Source organism: Malania oleifera, chromosome 1 (assembly GCF_029873635.1).
Source record: "Malania oleifera isolate guangnan ecotype guangnan chromosome 1, ASM2987363v1, whole genome shotgun sequence".
Taxonomy (NCBI): Eukaryota; Viridiplantae; Streptophyta; class Magnoliopsida; order Santalales; family Ximeniaceae; genus Malania; species Malania oleifera.
Window position 1 is genome coordinate 43,331,665 of NC_080417.1, and position 20,373 is coordinate 43,352,037.

Sequence of the window (20,373 nt, forward strand, 5' to 3'; positions counted from 1 at the left end):
CTCGTCGACGAATACAGGGGTTCGTCGACGAGTGTATAAGGAAATTCGTTGACGAATACAGGGTTTCGTCAATGAGGGTCTTCAAAACCTCGTCGACGAAGGCAAGATCTCATCGATGAGAAAATGCCGAGCGTAGGATTTGGGCTACTCTGAATTTCGTCGACGAATACAGGGTTTCGTCAACGAAGGTCTTCAGAACCTCGTCGACGAAGGCAAGATCTTGTCGACGAGAAAATACCGAGCGCAGGATTTGGGCTACTCTGAATTTCGTCGATGAAGGGTAAGGTTCGTCGACGAATTTATTGAAGGACTCGTCAACGAGGTGACGTGGCTCGTCGATGAATCCTGCAGTATAAATAGTGCTAAAACCTATTTTTCATATAATTTTAGCGCCGTTCTTCTTCTCTCTCTCTCCTATGGCCCCTCCCTCTTCTCTCTTCGATTTCAGCCCCACCAGTCGCCGGATCGACGATCTGAAGTCACCACGACGCTCCTGGCGAAGTTCTCTGCAAGTTTGTCGGAGCAGATCGTTGGTGAAACAAAGTTGGATTTCATTCCAAATTCAGGGTAAGACCTTTTAGCCCATTTTTGGCTTTATCACAGTTATAGGAAATGATGAAAGCGAAAAAATACTGATATTTGGTTCTGCAAAATGTTGTTTTCAGGGTGTTATGTAGGAGGCCCTGCGGGTGTTAGGCTAGTATACCATAGGGGATTTCCAGTAGTCAGGTAAGAGAAATATGCTATGCTAGGTATTTTTAAAATATTATACAGCTTATTAAATTATGAACATTATGTATTAAAGTATGGTGTGGCTTGAGAATACGAATATAGTATGGGAATACGATTTTTACGAATTTCAGTACCATGATTTTTACGAATTTCAGTATTACGATTATACGAATTTCAGTACTATGATTATACGAGTTTTAATACCATGATTATACGAACTTCAGTACTATGATTATGTAGTTCTCAATATTATGATTATACGGTTCTCAGTACTATGACGTATGAATTATAATTACAGTTTATGTAGCATCATGGTAATTACGATTATTTCAGAATCATGGTAAATCAGATAGTTGTATATAGAGATATATTATATAGTATCAGACCCTATTGGACTATGCAGTTACAGAGCACGGTACTGTTGCTACAGATATTATGTTATGTTATGAGTGCAACCATCTATTTAGATAATACGTGGTAGTAGGTCGATCACCTAGGCCCTTGACGTAGACAGGCTCCTCATCAGATATAGGTTGAGGTGGGCAGATCAGACTGATGAAGTATAGTGATTTATTCCTGATTGGCCAGCCAGGGTAAATCCCACCTACGGGCCGCACAACCCTATCATAAGGGATTAAATCATGACACACAGTTATCCACAGGGAAAGTTTTCAGTTACTATCACATATGTACAGATTTACAGAAACAGGGAATATACTTATGTACACTAGAAGTATTTTGAATAGTAACCTACGATAATGTTATGTTAAACAACATGAAAAGAGATGGTGGATTTTATCACTTGTACTGTATTTACATATTCAGTTATACATGATTATATGAAACAGATTTCCATGATATAGTAACTCATTTACCATACACTAGTAATAGCATATTTCGTCTTACTGAGCGTTGGCTCATCCCAGTGTTGAATCATTTTTCAAGTGATTCAGGTAGGCGAGCAGACCAGGCTTGCAGATAGAGGGGCTTGAGTAGTGCCCTATCAATGAAGTGAGTATTGTGGAGAATTTTTGTATATCCTAGTATAGTTGAGGGTATTTTGGAAAATAGATATATGTGTATATTTTGGGAAAACATGTTAGTATTCTTGTATTGGTATTGTATATATATATTTACATATGGTTATGTTTATTTGATTTATACTTCTCACTGCTTAGGTTAATGATTGGGTTTACCCCTAGTATGGTATCAGAGTATGTAGAATATCATAGTATAAAAAAAAAACCAGTTAATTAAGCAGGTCGTTACCGTTTGGTATCAGAGCCCAGGTTGCTAGGTTCTGTAGACTTTAGAGTGTAGCAGAAGCAATACTAGAGTATAGGAAAAGGATTTGGGATTTGTTCTATGTCTGGGTACAGGATTATTGTGGTGGTTTATGTGTTTTTCTTAGGGTGACGATTTCAGGAAAACCATAGTAAACTATTGTCGGGTTGTGTATCTAGGTGACAGAACTGGATATTGAATTAAGGTTAGGGAAGGTAATGAATTTTGAGTTGGTACAGGATAGGTCCGTATATGAGATAAAGTGCTTAAGTGTGTTCCTTATTTTCAGGATGGACCCAGGAAGCAGTGGCACGAATGCTGGGGAGGATAGGCCAGGACCTTCCAGCATAGGGGGAGGAGATACAAATGTTGTATTACGTAGCGTCACTCAGCAGGTGATGGCTGAGATGGCTAGGAGTTTTGGGGAGCGTGGTTGTTCGATTGAGCAGTTTACGCGGATGAAACCCCCGTCCTTTGCTGGAGGTGATGACCCGATTGTAGCTGAAAATTGGGTCCAGGATATCGAAGAGACACTGGCAGTGCTTCCATGTACGGATGAACAAAAGGTAGCATTTGCAGCATTCAAGTTGACAGGGGAGGCAAAGCGCTGGTGGAGAGCAGCGCGTTTGATAGAGGAGCAGAGGCTGGTTCCAGTTCTAGTGACGTGGGACCGATTCAAGGATTTGTTCTTCGAGCGGTATTTTCTTACTATCATTCGGAGTGCGAAGACAGCAGAGTTTCTGCATTTGGTACAGGGACAGATGACTGTATCCCAGTATGTAGTTCGGTTTGTTGAGTTGTCGCATTTTGCTCCACATGTAGCACCTGATGAAGAGAAAAAGGTAAGGAAGTTTGAAGAGGGACTGAGGCAAAACTTGTTTGAGCAGGTGATTGGTTTCAGGGCTCAGAAATTAACAGAGGTTGTAGACAGAGTTGCGATTATTGAGAGTGGCATTCAGAGGGATGTAGCAGCTCAGAGTCAGAGGAAGAGGCCTGCGCCTCAGGGTTTTCAGGCTGGCTCCAGTAGGGGTCCATGGAGAGGAGGTCGCGATAGGGGAGACCAAAGGCAGATGGCAGGACCTCATGGGAACCAGGGTGTGCCGACCTACCCGATGTGTTAGACGTGCGAGAGACATCATTTGGGGGAGTTCCAGGTAGACAAAGGTATGTGTTATCGTTGTGGGAGACCCGGTCACATGGTACGTGATTGCCCAGGTCAGCAGGATCAGGTCCTAGCTCCCAGGCCCTATCAGGGAAGACATCAGGAAGCTCGGGGAGGATACCAAGCGCCTCGAAGTGGCCAACAGAGGAATGTGGCCCCAACACGAGTATACGCTCTGACGCCAGGAGATGCAAAAGCTGCTACGAATGTGGTGACAGGTACATTTACTATTTCATCATATCCAATTATTGTTCTTTTTGACTCGGGTGCTACTCATTCTTTCATTTCTGCATCTTATGTTAATTTATTTAAGAGTGAGACCCAGTCATTAGATATAGCGCTGTCAGTAGCTACACCATTAGGGTCAGTGATCAGATGTCAGAGGGTACTTAGAGGCTATCCGATAGAAATTCAGGGGAAGATGTTACTAGCTGATTTGATTGTATTTGATATGTGTGGGTTTGATATAATATTGGGTATGAATTGGTTGGTTGCCAATCACGCTAGCATTAATTGTTTCCAGAAAGAAGTAATTTTCAGACCTCTTAGAGAGCAAGACTTCAGATTCGTTGGTTCACGGGTACGTGCTCCAACACAGTTGGTGTCCGCCGTGCAGGCAAGCAGATTACTCCTGGACGGAGGTCAGGGGTTTATAATATTTGTGAAAGAAGTATCTAAAAATGAATTGAAGATTGACAGCACTCCAGTAGTACGAGAATTTCCAGATGTGTTTCCAGAGGAGCTACCAGGGTTGCCTCCTGTGCGCGAGGTAGATTTTCCTATAGATTTACCTCTAGGGACTGCGCCGATTTCTAAAGTTCCCTATCGTATGGCTCTAGCTGAGTTGGGAGAATTAAAGGAACAGTTGCAAGACTTACTGAACAAGGGGTTTATATGACCCAGTGTATCGCCGTGGGGAGCTCCAATGTTGTTCGTAAAGAAGAAAGATGGGTCCGTAAGGATGTGCATTGATTACAGAGAGATAAACAACGTTACTATTAAGAATAAATATCCTCTACCCCTTATAGACGATTTATTTCATCAGCTCCAGGGTACACGAGTATATTCTAAGATCAACCTCAGATCCTGGTATCATCAAGTGAGAGTAAAAGTAGAGGACGTCACGAAGACGACCTTCAGGACCAAGTATAGGCACTATGAATTTCTCGTGATGCCTTTTGGTCTGAGGGATGCCCCGGTCGTGTTCATGGACTTGATGAATAGAGTTTTTCACCAGTATCTATATTGGTTTGTAGTAGTTTTCATTGATGATATACTGGTGTACTCGAGGAGTTTTGAGGAGCATGAGGTGTATTTGAGGCAGGTGTTGCAGACATTTAGAGAGGAGAAGCTCTATGCCAAGTTTAGCAAGTGTGAGTTCTGGTTTGAGAAGGTGGCATTTTTAGGCCATGTGATCTCAGGGGATGGTATTTCAGTGCATCCTAGCAAGATTGACGCGGTGGTAAATTGGTCTAGGCCGAGAAATGTGCAGGAAGTCAAGAGTTTTTTAGGACTGGCAGGTTATTACCGTCGTTTTGTTGAGGGGTTTTCAGTTTTGTCAGGACCTCTCACGCGATTGATTAGGAAAAATGTCAGATTTGTGTGGGATGAAGAATGCGAGCAGAGCTTCCAAGAATTAAAGCAGCGGCTCGTCACTGCACTAGTACTGACGATTCCATCGGGAGGTGATGGTTATGTTATTTACAGTGGCACGTCTTTGAAAGGGCTTGGTTATGTACTAATGCAGCATGGTAGGATGATAACATATGCATCCAGACAGTTGAAAGAATATGAAAAGAACTACTCTACTCACGATCTATAATTGGCTACGGTTGTACATGCACTGAAGATCTGGAGACATTATTTATATGGTGAGAGGTGTGACATATTCTCTGATCATAAGAGCCTCAAGTACTTCTTTACACAGAAAGAGTTGAATATGCGGCAGAGGAGGTGGTTGGATCTTATCAAGGATTACGACTGTACCATCAGTTACCGCCCAGGTAAAGCAAATGTGGTAGCTGATGCACAGAGCCATAAATTAGGAGACACGGCGCAGCTAGCAGCGGTAGTTCAGCATCCGATTTTGATGGACTTAGAATGACTCGGTGTGGAACTAGTGGAGGATGATCCTCAGGCGCTTATTGCCAGTTTGGTTGTACAACCCACATTGTATGAAAAGATTAAAGCTACTCAGAGAGATGATTCAGAGTTAGTAGAGGTGTTAGCCTAAGTGCAGGATGGTCAGGGGGAGGAGTTTAGTATTTCTGATGATGGGGCTTTGAGATTTCGCACCAGATTGTGTGTGCCTACAGATGACAACATTAGGAGGACGATTTTAGAGGAGACACACAGACTTCTATACACTGTTCATTCTAGCAGCACAAAAATGTATAGGGATCTACGAGATTATTTCAGGTGGAGTGTCATGAAGAGGGAGATAGTAGAGTTTGTGCAGCAGTGTTTGACGTGCCAGCAGGTTAAAGCTGAGCACTAGAGGCCGGGTGGTCAGTTGCAGCCAATTTTCATTTTCGAGTGGAAGTGGGACCACATATCCATGGATTTTGTTACTGGGCTGCCGCCAGCGCTGCATGGTCAAAATGCCATCTGGGTAATTATTGATAGGTTGACGAAGACAGCGCACTTTCTGCCCATTAAGATCAGCTACCCTATGAACCGGTTAGCAGAGATATATATACAGGAGATTGTTCGACCCCATAGAGTGCCAGTATCCATAGTCTCATACCGTGATCCACATTTTACTTCACGATTTTGGAAGAGTCTGCAGGAGGCATTGGGGACTCAGTTAGCATTTAGCACTGCTTTCCACCCTTAGACAGACAGTTAGACAGAGAGAACAATCCAGGTATTAGAAGATATGCTTCGTGCCTGTGTGCTAGACTTCGGAGGTAGTTGGATTCAGTTTTTACCGCTAGTTGAATTTGCTTATAATAACAGTTATCTGACTAGCATCAGCATGACACCCTACGAGGCATTATATGGTAGGAGATGTCGATCTCCTTTTTTCTGGGATGAAGTAGGTGAAAGACGAGTTTTAGGTCTAGAGATAATTCAGCAAGTGTGTGATAAAGTTCGACTTATTCGAGATAGGATTAGTGCAGCGTAGAGTCGGCAAAAAAGCTACGCGGATACTCGCCGCCGAGAATTGGAATTTGAAGTGGGTAATCATGTATTTTTAAGAATAACTCCACTAAAGGGGATCTTGAGATTTGGGAAGAAGGGTAAGTTGAGCCCTAGGTTTATTGGCCCATTTGAGATACTTAAGAAGATTGGGTCAGTAGCCTATCGACTAGCTTTACCACCATCTCTATTTCGAGTTCATGACGTATTTCATGTTTCTATGTTAAGGAAATACGTCACAGATCCTTCCCATACCATCAGTCATACAGAACTGGAAGTCAGTGAGACTTTAGCATATGAATAAGCTCCAGTACAGATTTTAGATAGAAAAGAACAAGAATTGCATAACAAGAAGATACCACTAGTGAAAGTTCTATGGAGAAACCACGCGATTAAGGAAGCCTCATGGGAGCTTGAAGATGAAATCAGAAAGAAATATCCCTATTTATTTGAGGAATTATAGTATTGATGTATATGCTAAGATGGTAATTTTATTTTGTTGAGTCCAGTGTAATTGTAATGTAGAGTATAGGTTAGGTAGTATTTTGGTTTTGGGGGAAATTTTCTTTTATATTTGTAATCCCCTAGAACTACCCATGTAACTACGGTATTCCTCCATCATAAGTGAGGGCAGGTAATAAAATAAGTAGACCCTTTTCTTTTACTAGATGATGGAGAGTATAGATAGAGATATAGATAGTAAATTTCGAGGATAAAATTTTATAAGGAGGGGAGAATGTAGTGACCCGAAGAATAATGGTATTTTAATAATAAGAGGGAAAGAAATGGAAACAAGAACAGAAGAAGGCAGTAGAATTCGTCGACGAATGCAACATCGCATTTTGGAGATAATAATAATAATAATAATAATAATTTTAAGGAATTGCCAAGACTCGTCGACGAATACAGGGGTTTGTCGACGAGTGCATAAGGAAATTCGTCGATTAATATAGGGTTTCGTCAACTAAGGTCTTTAGGACCTCGTCGATGAAGGCAAGATCTCATCGACGAGAAAATACCGAGCGCAGGATTTGGGCTACTCTAAATTTCATCGGCAAAGGGTAAGGTTCATCGACGAATTTATTGAAGGACTCGTCGATGAGGTGACGTGGCTCGTCAACGAGGTGACGTGGCTCGTCGACGAATCCTGCAGTATAAATAGTGCTAAAACCCATTTTTCACATAATTTTAGCGCCGTTCTTCTTCTTCTTCTTCTTCTCTCTCTCTCTCTCTCTCCTACGGCCCTTCCCTCTTCTCTCTTCGATTTCGGCCCCACCAGTTGCCGGATCGATGATCTGAAGTCACTATGACGCTCCTGGCGAAATTCTCTGCAAGTCTGCTGGAGCGGATCGTTGGTGAAACGAAGTTGGATTTCATCCCAAATTCAAGGTAAGGCCTTTTAACCCATTTTTGGCCTTATTATAGTTATAGGAAATGATATAGGCGAAGAAATACTGATATTTGGTTCTGGAAAATGTTGTTTTCAAGGTGTTATATAGGAAGCCCTGCGGGTGTTAGGCTAGTATACCACATGAGATTTCCAATAGTCAGGTAAGGGAAATATGTTATATTAGGTATTTTTAAAATATTATACAGCTTATTAAATTATGAAAATTATGTATTAAAGTATGGTGTGACTTGAGAATACGAATATAGTATGGGGATATAATTTTTACGAATTTCAGTACCATGATTTTTATGAATTTCAGTATTACAATTATACGAATTTCAGTACTATGATTATACGAGTTTTAATACCATGATTATACGAACTTCAGTACTATGATTATGTAGTTCTCAATATTATGATTATACGGTTCTCAGTACTATGACGTATGAATTACAATTACAGTTTATGTAGCATCATGGTAATTACGATTATTTCAGAATCATGGTAAATCAGATAGTTGTATATAGAGATATATTATATAGTATCAGACCCTATTGGACTATGCAGTTACAGAGCACGGTACCGTTGCTACAGATATTATGTTATGTTATGAGTGCAACTATCTATTTAGATAATACGTGGTAGTAGGTCGATCACCTAGGCCCTTGACGTGGACAGGCTCCCCATCAGATATGGGTTAAGGTGGGCAGATCAGACCGATGAAGTATAGTGATTTATTCTTGGTTGACTAGTCAGGGTAAATCCCGCCTACAGGCCGCACAACCCTGTCATAAGGGGTTAAATCATAACACACAGTTATCCACAGGGAAAGTTTTTAGTTACTATTACGTATGTACAGATTTATAGAAACAGGGAATATACTTACGTACACTAGAAGTATTTTGAATAGTAACCTACGATAATGTTATGTTAAACAACATAAAAAGGGATGGTGGATTTTATCACTTGTACTGTATTTACATATTCAGTTATACATGATTATATGAAACAAATTTTCATGATATAGTAACTCATTTGCCACACACTAGTAATAGCACATTTCGTCTTACTGAGCGTTGGCTTATCCCAGTGTTGAATCATTTTTCAGATGATCCAGGTAGGCGAGTAGACCAGACTCGCAAATAGAGGGGCTTCAGTAGTGCCCTGTCAGTGAAATGAGTATTGTGGAGAATTTTTGTATATCCCAGTATAGTTGAGGGTATTTTGGGAAACAGATTTATGCGTATATTTTGGGAAAACATGTTAGTACTCTTGTATTGGTATTGTATATGTATATATTTACATATGGTTATGTTTATTTGATTTCTGCTTCTCATTGCTTAGGTTAATGTTTGGATTTACCCCCAGTATGGTATCAGAGTATGTAGAATATCATAGTATGAAAGTTATAAAAAAAAAACCAGTTAATTAAGCAGGTCGTTACAATCTGAGTTACGTGGTTGCACTATATTCTGTACTAGCAACGGTACCGTGCTCTGCTGTATATTTATCTGTCTAAAATTTCCACAGGGTTCTGATATCGTGTAATACTGTATGCATAGGTAAGTATATATATATATATATATATATATATATATATATATCTTGCTGCTTTTAACATGATTTCAAAAACAACCATAACACTATCATTCTGAGCTGTAATATCTAAGGTATCTGACTGAAATATATATATATAATATCTGTCAGTATCATTTGTAGTTTCTGTCTGTACTATCTGTAATATCTGTATATAATACCCGTATACTCTGTATATAATTTCTGTAATCTTTGAATAATCTAATTATAGCATCTTGATGCTATAACTGCAAAATCTATCTGAATAATCTGTCTGAGTGTTGTGGTTTAGAAATCATATTTTTCTGGGAAATATTATCAGTCTCATTTACGTTATTCATCTGTATAACTAAATATCTGTAATGTTACATGATCAACATACCATATTGTAATAAACTCATGCCACACATTTAAATACTAAAAATCTCATGCTCAATTTCTGTAATTTATGCTGTAAAATAATATTCATAATATTATGAAAAATAACCTGATTTTCATGCTTGTAAATATACATTCATAATCTTCTAAAATATATAACAAAGTCTCTAGCATAGCATATTTCCCTTACTTAGATTCTGGAAAAACTCCTACTGAATTCTGGCCCTGTACCCGCAGGGTTCCAAATTTAGCATCCTGAAAACAGCATCCCCCACAACAAAATATCAGTATTTTTCTACATATAACATTTCATATAATTCTAGGGAAAGCAAATCCTCAATAAATTGCCTTACCCTGAAATTGAGATGAATTCCAAACCAACTTCTCCAATGATAAGCTCCGACAAACTTGCAGAGAACTTTACCAGGTGCGTCGTGGTGACCTCAGATCTTCGATCCGACGAGAAATGGAGCCGGGATCGAAGAGAGAAGGGGAGGGGTGCGTTTGAGAGAGAGAGAGAGGGAGTGATTTGCGCTGAAAATTCTATTAAAAATCTGAGTTTCAACTATTTATAGAGCCGGATTTATTGACGAGATATGTCACCTCATCGATGAGTCCTGTAGAAAGTTCATCAACGAACGTACACCCTCGTCGACGAGTTTCAGTTTGCTTCAAACCCTCCCTCTGTATCTTCTCGTCGACGAGACGTTTCTTCGTCGACGAGATCCTGAAGAATCTTCGTCGATGAAACCTCTGTGTTCGTCTATGAGACTTGAATGAATTTCTTAGGTTATTACACCCAAAGTTATTTACACTTTGGCATGATCATCTTGGACATCTTGGAGATGTGATGACATGATCGTCTTGGACATCCTAGAGATGTAATGATGCAAAGAATCATTGAGAATTCACATGGTCATCCACTAAAAAACTAGAAGATTCTTTTATCAAGCATGTGTACTGCTTGCTCTCAAAAGAAATTAATGGTCAAACCATCTATTTCAAAGGCAAGTCTTGAATCTCCTAGTTTCTTACAAAGAATTCATTGTGATATATATGGATCAATACATCCACCATCTGGACAATTTCGATATTTCATGGTCTTAATTGATGCATTTACTAGATGGTCACACGTTTATCTACTTTCTGCTTGTAATATTACATTTGTTAGACTCCTTTCCCAACTGATTAGATTATGAGCTCATTTTCCTGATTATCCAATTAAATCAATTTGTTTGGATAATGCCAGTAAATTTACATTCCAAACTTTTAATAACTATTGCATGACACTTGAAATAGATGTTGAACATCCCGTTGCTCATACTCATACACAAAATGGTTTAATTGAATCTTTTATTAAGAAACTTCAACTCATTGCTATACCTATGATTATGATAACCAAATTGCCTTTATCTGTTTGGGGACATGCTATTCTTCATGCTGCATGTTTAGTTCATGTAAGGTTAACTGCTTACAATAAACTTTCACCCATGAGATTAAAGGTGTACTCCCAAGAGGGGGGGTGAATTCGATTTTAAAATTTTCTTAATAACTTTAATTTAGTATAACCCATTTCAATTTAATTTGATACAATCACAAATTCTTATCAACCACCAACAATCCAATGCATATATGATATTTTCAACTCTCAGTACTTCAATAAATAATATTTAAGGTAAGTTTTTCTTTTCAATAAATATCAAAGACAATATCAATTTTCAGAAAATTTACCTTAAGTGCCCTGCAATTTTCTTTCAATGAAATAATCTATTTCACAAGATATCCCTCAACTGTGATATTCAACAATTCAGTATTTAAACTTAATCTGAATTTTCAATCAAACAAAGACAATCAATATAGTTTTTTGATAAAAATCAGTATTCCAACAAATCCTCAATATCCAACAAGTTCTCAATAAGTAAATAAGCATACACACAATTTATATACTTGCAAGAATGTAAAAAGATTAAGGGAAGAAAATAGGAACACCATATTTTTTATAAGGTTTGGCCAGCAACCTACGTCCTTACCTCAAGCAACACGCCGTGAGGATTCCCTTTCCCAACTTCGTTACCAGGTGAAGTAAAGTCTCTCTCCGTTCAAGGTGGAGATCTCTCTCTAATGAGAACAAGGGTTTTGATTTAAAAGTGAAAAAATCGAGAGATTGAATCAGAATTTCAGTTGAAACTTCAGCAAGGGCACAACAACTCTTTTAGAAACTTTCAGCAATATGATTTCAGAAATATGATTCGTATGTGTGTTGTATGTTCTGATAATTTGTGAAAATATTAAGTATATATAGAGTAATAAAGTTTCTTACCATTTTTCTCAAGTTTTCTCTAAGTTTGGAAGCCAAGAAATCATTTTTGAAAACTTTAACATTGCTATTTAAAAATTATAACATGTACTTCAATTAACTAAGGCCCGAGGGTCAGTTGCCTGAGCTTTTTAACTTTAGCGTATTTTGAAAACTAGTACTGAGTGAGTCGACTGCACTTTAAGGGGTTAGTCTCCTACTCCGGTTCTATTTGCTTATAAACAATTAAAGCAACATGTCAGTCGCCTGATGATAAATCATCAGTTGCCTGTCCTGCTTGCTACTCCTTTGTTTTTCAAATTTTGATTTCAAAACTTAGCTTTAAACTTGTAAAACTTAGCAACATGCCAGTCGCCTGATGATATATCCTCATGTATGTTATTTTATGAATGTTGCGCATGATTTAATTTTCGCATATTATCTGCGCATTTAAGTTTATGTGTTGGATTAGAAAGACCTTAGGTTATAAAATACTGCTGTTGGATTAGTTAAATTAGGACAAAATTTTAAATACCCATTTCACTCCCTCTTGGGAATGCACCAATTCCAACGGATCGTAAATAAGCAACCATTGAAGGAGAAAGTTAAAAGTAGCCTATAAAACAAGCTAAAGGAGGTTCGCTAATGTTGAAGTATGCATGAGGATAAATCAAGATAGGTGAAAAAACATAGGGAAATGTTTAATACTGTGATTTATGACAAAATAACATATTCATAAGGATTGGTTTTTTTTTTATATATTTTATTTTACAAAATAAATAACACGAAGTAGTGTACTATCAATATAATACATAAACCCCCAGGGTGTGGTTCAGGTGGTAGTGCGGATTGCGGGAGTGCCTTTCACGAGATCAGGTGTTCAAACCCTCCCGGAATCATTTCCGCCCCTGTACTCCTGAATTTATCCTCCCTTTGGAGTTGTGGGGTCAATTTCAAGGGGTGCAGGATTAGTCACGTGAACCGTAAAACGGACACGTGGATATTCGGTGCGTAATCTAAAATATATATATATATATATATATATAATACATACATGATATATATAAGTAGTTATCTATTATTATATTATAAACATTATACAACAATGAGGTGTATATTTATTAAGGAATGAATAAAAAATTAAAATTATAAGGGGGGGGGGGGGATTTAGTGGAAGGCAATGAACAGTTATTGAGGAAGAGGAAAAATGAAAATAATCATGGAGCATAAATTTATTTATTTGTTAGGACTGGGACGCGAGGATGAAGTGGCATGAGGGAACAGGGGACGCCAACCAAGGCATATTGATTGCAGCTATTGGCTTGATAAATATACTTCTCTTACGAAGGGCAAAAATGTAAATCTTTGTACTGTTTAACTCCCTCCATACACTTACCATATAGAGACTGTATTTTTGCAATTACATAAAAAATTTATACTAACCTTCCCTTAAATTTTTCAAAAAGCAAAAATTTTAAAAAATATAAATATCTCAAAGATTAAATATAAAAAATATACATATAAAAATTTTAAAATTTCAAGAGAGATTTATAAAATTTTTAAAACTTTAAAAAATGTCATTACCTTTCCTTCTAACCTTTCATCCTTTTACAAACCAAAGATGAACCACAAGCTATAATAATGGATGAACAAATAGGGACGCCCATATAGTTTTTGGACGACTTGGAACTCTCCGTGCTTTTGAAAAATAGAACCGGAAAATAATATTATGCTTTTAGGGCCTACACGCGACCACACCAGATCTGAGGGAAGTGGGGTGAAACTCATTATATCAAAGTACAATTTACACAAACTAAATCATACAAATTCAAATTCAAATTCAAGATCGGTCTTTTTTACAATCACAGCTCATGACAAACCAATAGAAAATCATATATGCACTCATACAAGTGCCAACATCACAACCTTAAAAAAGAAAGGAAAAATAGGAAAATATTGGACTTCCTAGTTCTTCCTACCATCTCAATGCCGAAGGGAAACACCTGAAAATTGTCCATACCTATATATACCACTCTGGCCAACCTGCCCAACTCTTCCTCAAATTGTCCATCTCCTTGGACATTTTGAACTCAGCCAAACTAAAATATTAATGGGTAACCCTCAATTCTAAACTAGACTACAGGCGGAGTTGGAACTTCATCTTTCCACAGCTTTTTCAAGCACGCTCATTCCCCAGTAGGAAACCGCAGCACTTGATCAACCAACCAGTAGTAAGAGATCCGGTGCTGAAAATGACTTTAACAATGATTGCGCTTGCACAAGTCAGAGCATTATCCCAAATTCACCCTGATCCTCTGCCTTGGAGGTCCTCGTCGGCTTCGACTCTCGACAATTCGCCTTACTTCTTCTGCATTACGCTCCCTTCTGCCTGCTGCACGCCTGTTCCCACGGCGGGGAGAATTTGGAGGATTTGGCCTCCTTGATTTGTTTTCTTCATAGGACAGCGGTTGAAGTCCCTGCAAATCAGGTTCAGGAACAAACCCAACTGGCCTTTTGGATTCATCCATTTTCCTGAATGTGATTGATATCCTGGACATACAGGAAAGTTAGCAAAGTTGTTCATTGTTCAAACAGGACAACCGCATGAAGGAAAAGCAAAACAGAATTTTTTGCACCTTTTTGCAGGCACTGCTGGCACACAATGCTTAGCCACGTCAGCACCATTACCATTTAAGACAAGAACAGATCTGGAAGAAAAATGGCCAATTTTAAGATTTTGATTTCTTTTCACAAGGAAATGAATTTCCATGCATGTACAGGTCATTGGTGAGTGCAAAAGACAAGCCAAAGGGACACCAATGGAAGGAAAAGTAAAAATAAGCACATTATACTGACCCCACAGGCAGAGAAATTGGAAAGGAACCAGTAAATTCACCAGCAGCCACAGCCTTTAAGTTTGTTCCAAAAACTATGTTGCACTCGCTGAGAAACGACACGGTACAAAAGGGCCGAACAAAATCATGATTGTCGATGTGAGGAGGTATACAATCCCCTTCCTCATAGATGTTGACAATACAACTGTCAGGCACACAGGATGGGGGAAGAACATGCCATCTGACCAGTCTTCTAATGATAACCTTGAAAAGATTAGGTAAAGGATCTACAATTTCAGTCTGGAGGATACCTGGTGGGTTCCCGTTTTTATCCTGCCACCAGACTCAAATTATGAGGTCTTTAAATCCTGCAATTTCACTTAAGATTCTAGGGCACTCACCACAATATTATGATTTTTCTATTCACTATAAATATATTTAAACAGAACAAAGATGCATGCAATAAAGCGAAACAAATTTTTTAAAGAACTTAACAAGATGTGTGCAACATAGCAGGGGGAGGAAAAAAGAAAAAAGGACATACAGTGGCATAATTGTAACAGCAACCAAACTGAATAGTCACACGTCCCTTTCCCCTCATCCACTTTTGAGGTGCAGCATATGTGCGCGCTACAAGAATAAAAAGTACATAGAATTTTTAGTACTTCAGCATGAACATTCCCCCTTCTAACACAAACATGCAGAGCATAACCATTTCCCAATTGATAAAAAAGAGGTATGAAATGAGAAATGTGCATTCAACAAATAGCAAAGGAAAGACATTTCTACCCAGTTCAAATCACTGATTCAAAGGAAAAACGTTTGATCTTGAAATAAGAAACTTCAATCTTCCACTTCAAATAATAAACAGATACATAAATTATTCCTGGCTGGCTCGCCCATATAAAAAACTGGTCAACAATATCAATAAAAAAAAGTTAATGCATTTTTTATGAGGTCAAATCCATCAGCAGGGCAATGATTTGGATATCCTGTAGCCGGTAATATATGATAAATTTATTAAAAATAGAAGCATAATATCAATTAAGACTGAAAGGATTAACACTTCATAAGTTTCTAATTGACTATAAAATAACCTTACCATAATATCAGAAGACAAGTACTATTTGTGCATAAATAATCAGATGACTAAAAATTATAAATCCTTAGGTAAATAAGCAGAAGCACAATACGAATTTCAATTTGCATATGTCAAATTTTGACCTCTGATCAAAGACCAGAAAATATATGAAAAGCAATCAATTGCATATTTTTACCATGTTGATTCAAATGATTATGAGAAATAGACAAATATATATATATATATATATATATATTATATTAACTTGCACTGCAAGTAACAATGTACAACTTTGTCATAATAAAAAATGTTAAGAACTATCTACAGAATAGAAAGTAGAACTACCATGTTAATAACCAAAGTGAAAGGGGCCAATGCAATGCCAAGACAAAGAAACCCAAAAACAGAATTGATTGCAAACATCATCAACAACAACTTTGATAGGGATCCTTCAATTTGTTGAGCAGATACAAGAGATGGAGGAAAACATAAATGAGCAGATAAACATGGAGACATCATATTAACAAATCGAAGGATTCATCAGAGAGGGACTCCGGTGCAACATAATGAAGTAATCAAGAAACTTGAAACTGGCCGGACAGAGAGCAACTCAGACAATAACCCAACTTTCATTCAAAATGAGCAATGACAATGAATTTTTAATGGCCACTCTATTAATTTCTAACACTTACTGAACTTAGACAGCCAAATATACCTTACACAGTCGAACAGAGACACATGCACAGGGACAAATGCACGCAGGCACACATATAAAGTCAACAAGAGCTTAAAGGTTTACCAACCAAATAAATAAATTAATAAATCTATAAACAAATAACCAGTCAACAGAATGCACAGGATAATCACCAACAATACCAATTCTAATTCAGCAATTGATGGCAAAGACATGGTTAGTCAAATTAGACAAATCTATTAAACTACTACCAGGTCGCACAACTAAGACTTTTTTGTTTGCTAATCCTTGATTATCAGTGATAGGTTTAGAGCTAATATTACTCAGTTCTTTTTTCCCATTCTAATGCTTCTAGCAGTTATTAACGAGCAGGATGATCAGTTCACATGATCATCCAGTACACAACAGTCATGAAGGATGCAATAATAGACCATAAATCTATACGCGAGAGGGGGAGAGAGAGAGAGAGAGAGAATACTAACATTTTAGTTTACCATTCTTTCCCATTTCCTGAAGTTCATAGATATAGTCAACAATCCTCTTCTGTTCTGCAGCACTAAAAATACCAGAGTGGAGCTCTAGTCCATCAAGAATGTTAACAATTTTCCCTTTAAATCTCTCCAAACAAATAAAATCCTTCTTCCTAATGACATTCATAAACCGAATATATTCTCTCTGATCCCTTGACAATTGTGTCTTCTGTTGAGCCTTCGCTACCCCTCCCACCTCTTCTCTCAAAGAATTTGACCCGGCCAACTGCTTGTTCACTTCTTGTTCCTCCTCCAGCTCATCATCTTCCTGTGCCATGTCTGCCCAAGACATTCGCACTCTTGAAGATTCACCAGATGCGGGCTCACTAGATGTTTCACTTGTGGATGCATTTGTAACAGGATCAGAACACCCGTTCACACCATGTTTCCAGGTGTCCAGAATATTTATTTCCTCTGCACCACCTTTCCAGCTTCCCAGTGAATGTGCATCAGAACTGTCATCATGATCAGGCACTTCCACGTTAATTGGGGTAGATGGGGCCGAGTGAGTGGGTTCTGCATCGCCTTCAATTTCTACAATCCAAACAATGAATCACCATCAATTCCAACAAAAGGTATTATGAAGGACTAACAAAGAAAAGATAACGTCGGTTTGAGAGCATGGATTTTAAGTATCACATTTGGGTTGGTGAGGAATTTTATTCAAATCCACATAAATCAAAATACAAGTTCTCATGTCCCAGTTCCCAAATGTGGGTTGAGTTAATAATATATCAAGGCCATTCCTTGCCCCCCCGAGTACAAATGCAAATGTTTGTGCATGCATGTGTGTGTGTACTGAGAACAGAAAAATATCTCAAGAACCCTAATTACATAAAGAGGCACTCACACATACATAATAGACGAATCAAATATTACATAAACCGTGATTTCAATAGAAGACTTAAAAGTGAAGGTTAAGGCTCCGTTCATCCGATGAAATCAATGAATATGAATAATTAGCCTCTTTCCTACCAAAATTGAATAATTATCTCGAGAAAAAAATTGTAAAGGAAGAACAATAATGTGTGTCTCCCGGAAACACAAGAATGAAATATTAGAAGAACCCTAATTGCAATAAACGAAGCGAAAAACACTAAATTAAGGGTTAAAAAAAAAAAAAAGAAATTTAAGCAAAATTTTTCCCGTTATCTGACGAAATCATCGTATACGAGCAATAAGCCTCTTCAAAACAGTTATTTTCCTGAACAAAAAAGGGTACACAAAAGGGACAAATAATAACACCAGAACCCTAATTCCGACAGAAGAAATGAATACCATCAAACTTGGGGGGGGGGGGGGGGGGGGAGTAAAATATAAGGCTCCGACTGCCTGGTGAAATCATCGTCTATGAGCAATTAGCCTCTTCCTATCAGAAAAGAAAGATTTTATTGGAAAAAAAAAAAAAAAAAGATTCAGTGGACGGAGAGAATGTGGCGGGGCCGTACCTGGAGCGAGAGAGCGGATGCGATCGGAGAGAACGCGAGTGCAGGAGTGGCAGAGATCTCTGGAGAGAAAAGGCAGCCAATTAGTGAGGAACTCCGACGCGATTCGAAGTTCGGAGGGCTGGTAATCCAGAAGAAACGAGTCGCCGGCCCAAGCTCGCAGATCACTCATGTCTGCTCTTCCTCTCTCCCTGGAATGAGTCGACATAGATGATAGAAACAATTGGCTAGACAAATGTATGGAATGCATGAGAGAGAGAGAGAGAGAGAGAGAGAGAGAGAGGCGTTGGAAAGGGGAAATATGGAAATACACAAATACAAAACCTTGTGGTGGCAAAAATATAAGCATAGCGGTGGAATAATAATAATAATATTATTATTATGGTTGTTGCTGTTGTTAACAGATTATTATTATTATTATTATATAATTTTTTTTTAAAAAATCATAATTTAAATTTGAAAATTTTAATATAAAACTTCAAAACTCCAAGAAGTGAGATGCTTATTTTAATCTGATTTTTAATTTGAATAGATAGTTTTCATTAATATTTTTAGAACTAAATTGGTGTGGATTTAATTCAACTATTAATTTATTAATAATTTTATATTTATATTTATGAATAATTGTGTCAAGTATTTATATAAAATAATAGATACATTTCTAACTTGTTTCTATTATCTTTGTATTCTAACTTGTTTCTATTATCTTTAAATATAAAATACAGGTCAATCCAAAACAACACTATTATTATTTATAACTAACCCAAAATGCTCTTATAATTAATCAAAACTACTCTTTCAATGAAAATTCACCTTAATTAGAGTCCCTTAACCATGATGACGGTCCATCTCAATTCATATTTTTTTTCATTATGAACACCAAAATTATTCTCTAAACCTATTTTGTTACATTCATAACTTAATAGACTATGTTCAAATAAGTCATCGTAAATCGCGCTTTTCATTTTTACCAAAATTGAAAACAACTTATTATCAATATAAAGAGTGTGGAACAGCCTCATGGACATGGCGCGGTAGAAAGGTATCAGAAAGTAAGGAGTATCGGGAATTCAATTTCAAGTAGATACACTCATGGAGCCAGCGATACCTGTGGATGGTGAGAATTTATTCTGTGAGCCAACGGATAGGAGTGAGCAAATGGTCAGTTCGGCCAAATTCGGTTGATTAATTGAATTAACCGAAATTTTTGATTAATGATTTATGATAGCCGAACCGACCGAACAAAGGAAGCTCACCGAACCGAACTCAACCGAATTACCTTTTCGGGTAATTCGATTAACTAAATTTAACAAAAATAATTTGAAATTAATTATTAAAAACAGAATATAATTATAACTTTTTTACTAATTCAAGCTTAATTAAGCATCTCATCTATTAATTTTATTAATAAAAAAGATATTTTGGTGTTAAACTATAAGAGTAGAATCACTAGAATCATTACTTATCAATTCGGTTAATTCGGTTAACCGAATTGATAATTCATATTAACCGAACCGATAACCGATTAACCAAAAATTGGTAAAATCGTAACCGAACCGAACCGACCCTATTTCTTGACCGAACCGAACCGACCGAAATTGGTCGGTTAATTCGGGTTTCCCCGAATTATGCTCACCCCTACCAGCAGAGACCGTGGATGATGAGAGTTTACTCTGTGAGCCAACGGGAACCATGAATGGTAAGAGTTTTCTGTGAGCCAGCGGGAACCGTGGATGGTAATATGGAAATGTGTCTCGGGGGTCGGGTTGGCCGAACGTCCAACTGATGCATGGAAACCGTGTCCGTATTACGGACATTACCTGATCAGCGA

At 37.8% G+C, this 20,373-nt stretch overlaps 1 protein-coding gene across 1 annotated transcript; it reads right to left on the reverse strand.

Moving 5' to 3' along the window:
- Positions 1–13,761: 13,761 nt before the first annotated feature.
- Positions 13,762–18,885, reverse strand: LOC131152775 (RNA demethylase ALKBH9B). The gene is made up of 6 exons (XM_058104634.1): positions 18,546–18,885; positions 17,050–17,631; positions 15,337–15,422; positions 14,815–15,125; positions 14,595–14,666; positions 13,762–14,508 (listed from the first exon to the last, which is right to left on the reverse strand). Exons 1-6 carry the CDS (start codon positions 18,790–18,792, stop codon positions 14,250–14,252), a joined length of 1,557 nt encoding a protein of 518 aa, XP_057960617.1. The 5' UTR covers positions 18,793–18,885; the 3' UTR covers positions 13,762–14,249.
- Between the last annotated feature and the right edge of the window lie 1,488 nt (positions 18,886–20,373).

What these genes read in the sequence shown, in the direction of transcription:
- LOC131152775 (XM_058104634.1), bottom strand. Translation starts at nt 18,792, where the DNA reads ATGCATTCCATACATTTGTCTAGCCAATTGTTTCTATCATCTATGTCG. An exon ending in CATCCGCTCTCTCGCTCCAG is followed by an intron (nt 17,632 to 18,545) that starts GTACGGCCCCGC and finishes TTTGGATTGTAG; the next exon opens with AAATTGAAGGCGATGCAGAA. An exon ending in CCAATTTCTCTGCCTGTGGG is followed by an intron (nt 14,667 to 14,814) that starts GTCAGTATAATG and finishes TTTTTCTTCCAG; the next exon opens with ATCTGTTCTTGTCTTAAATG.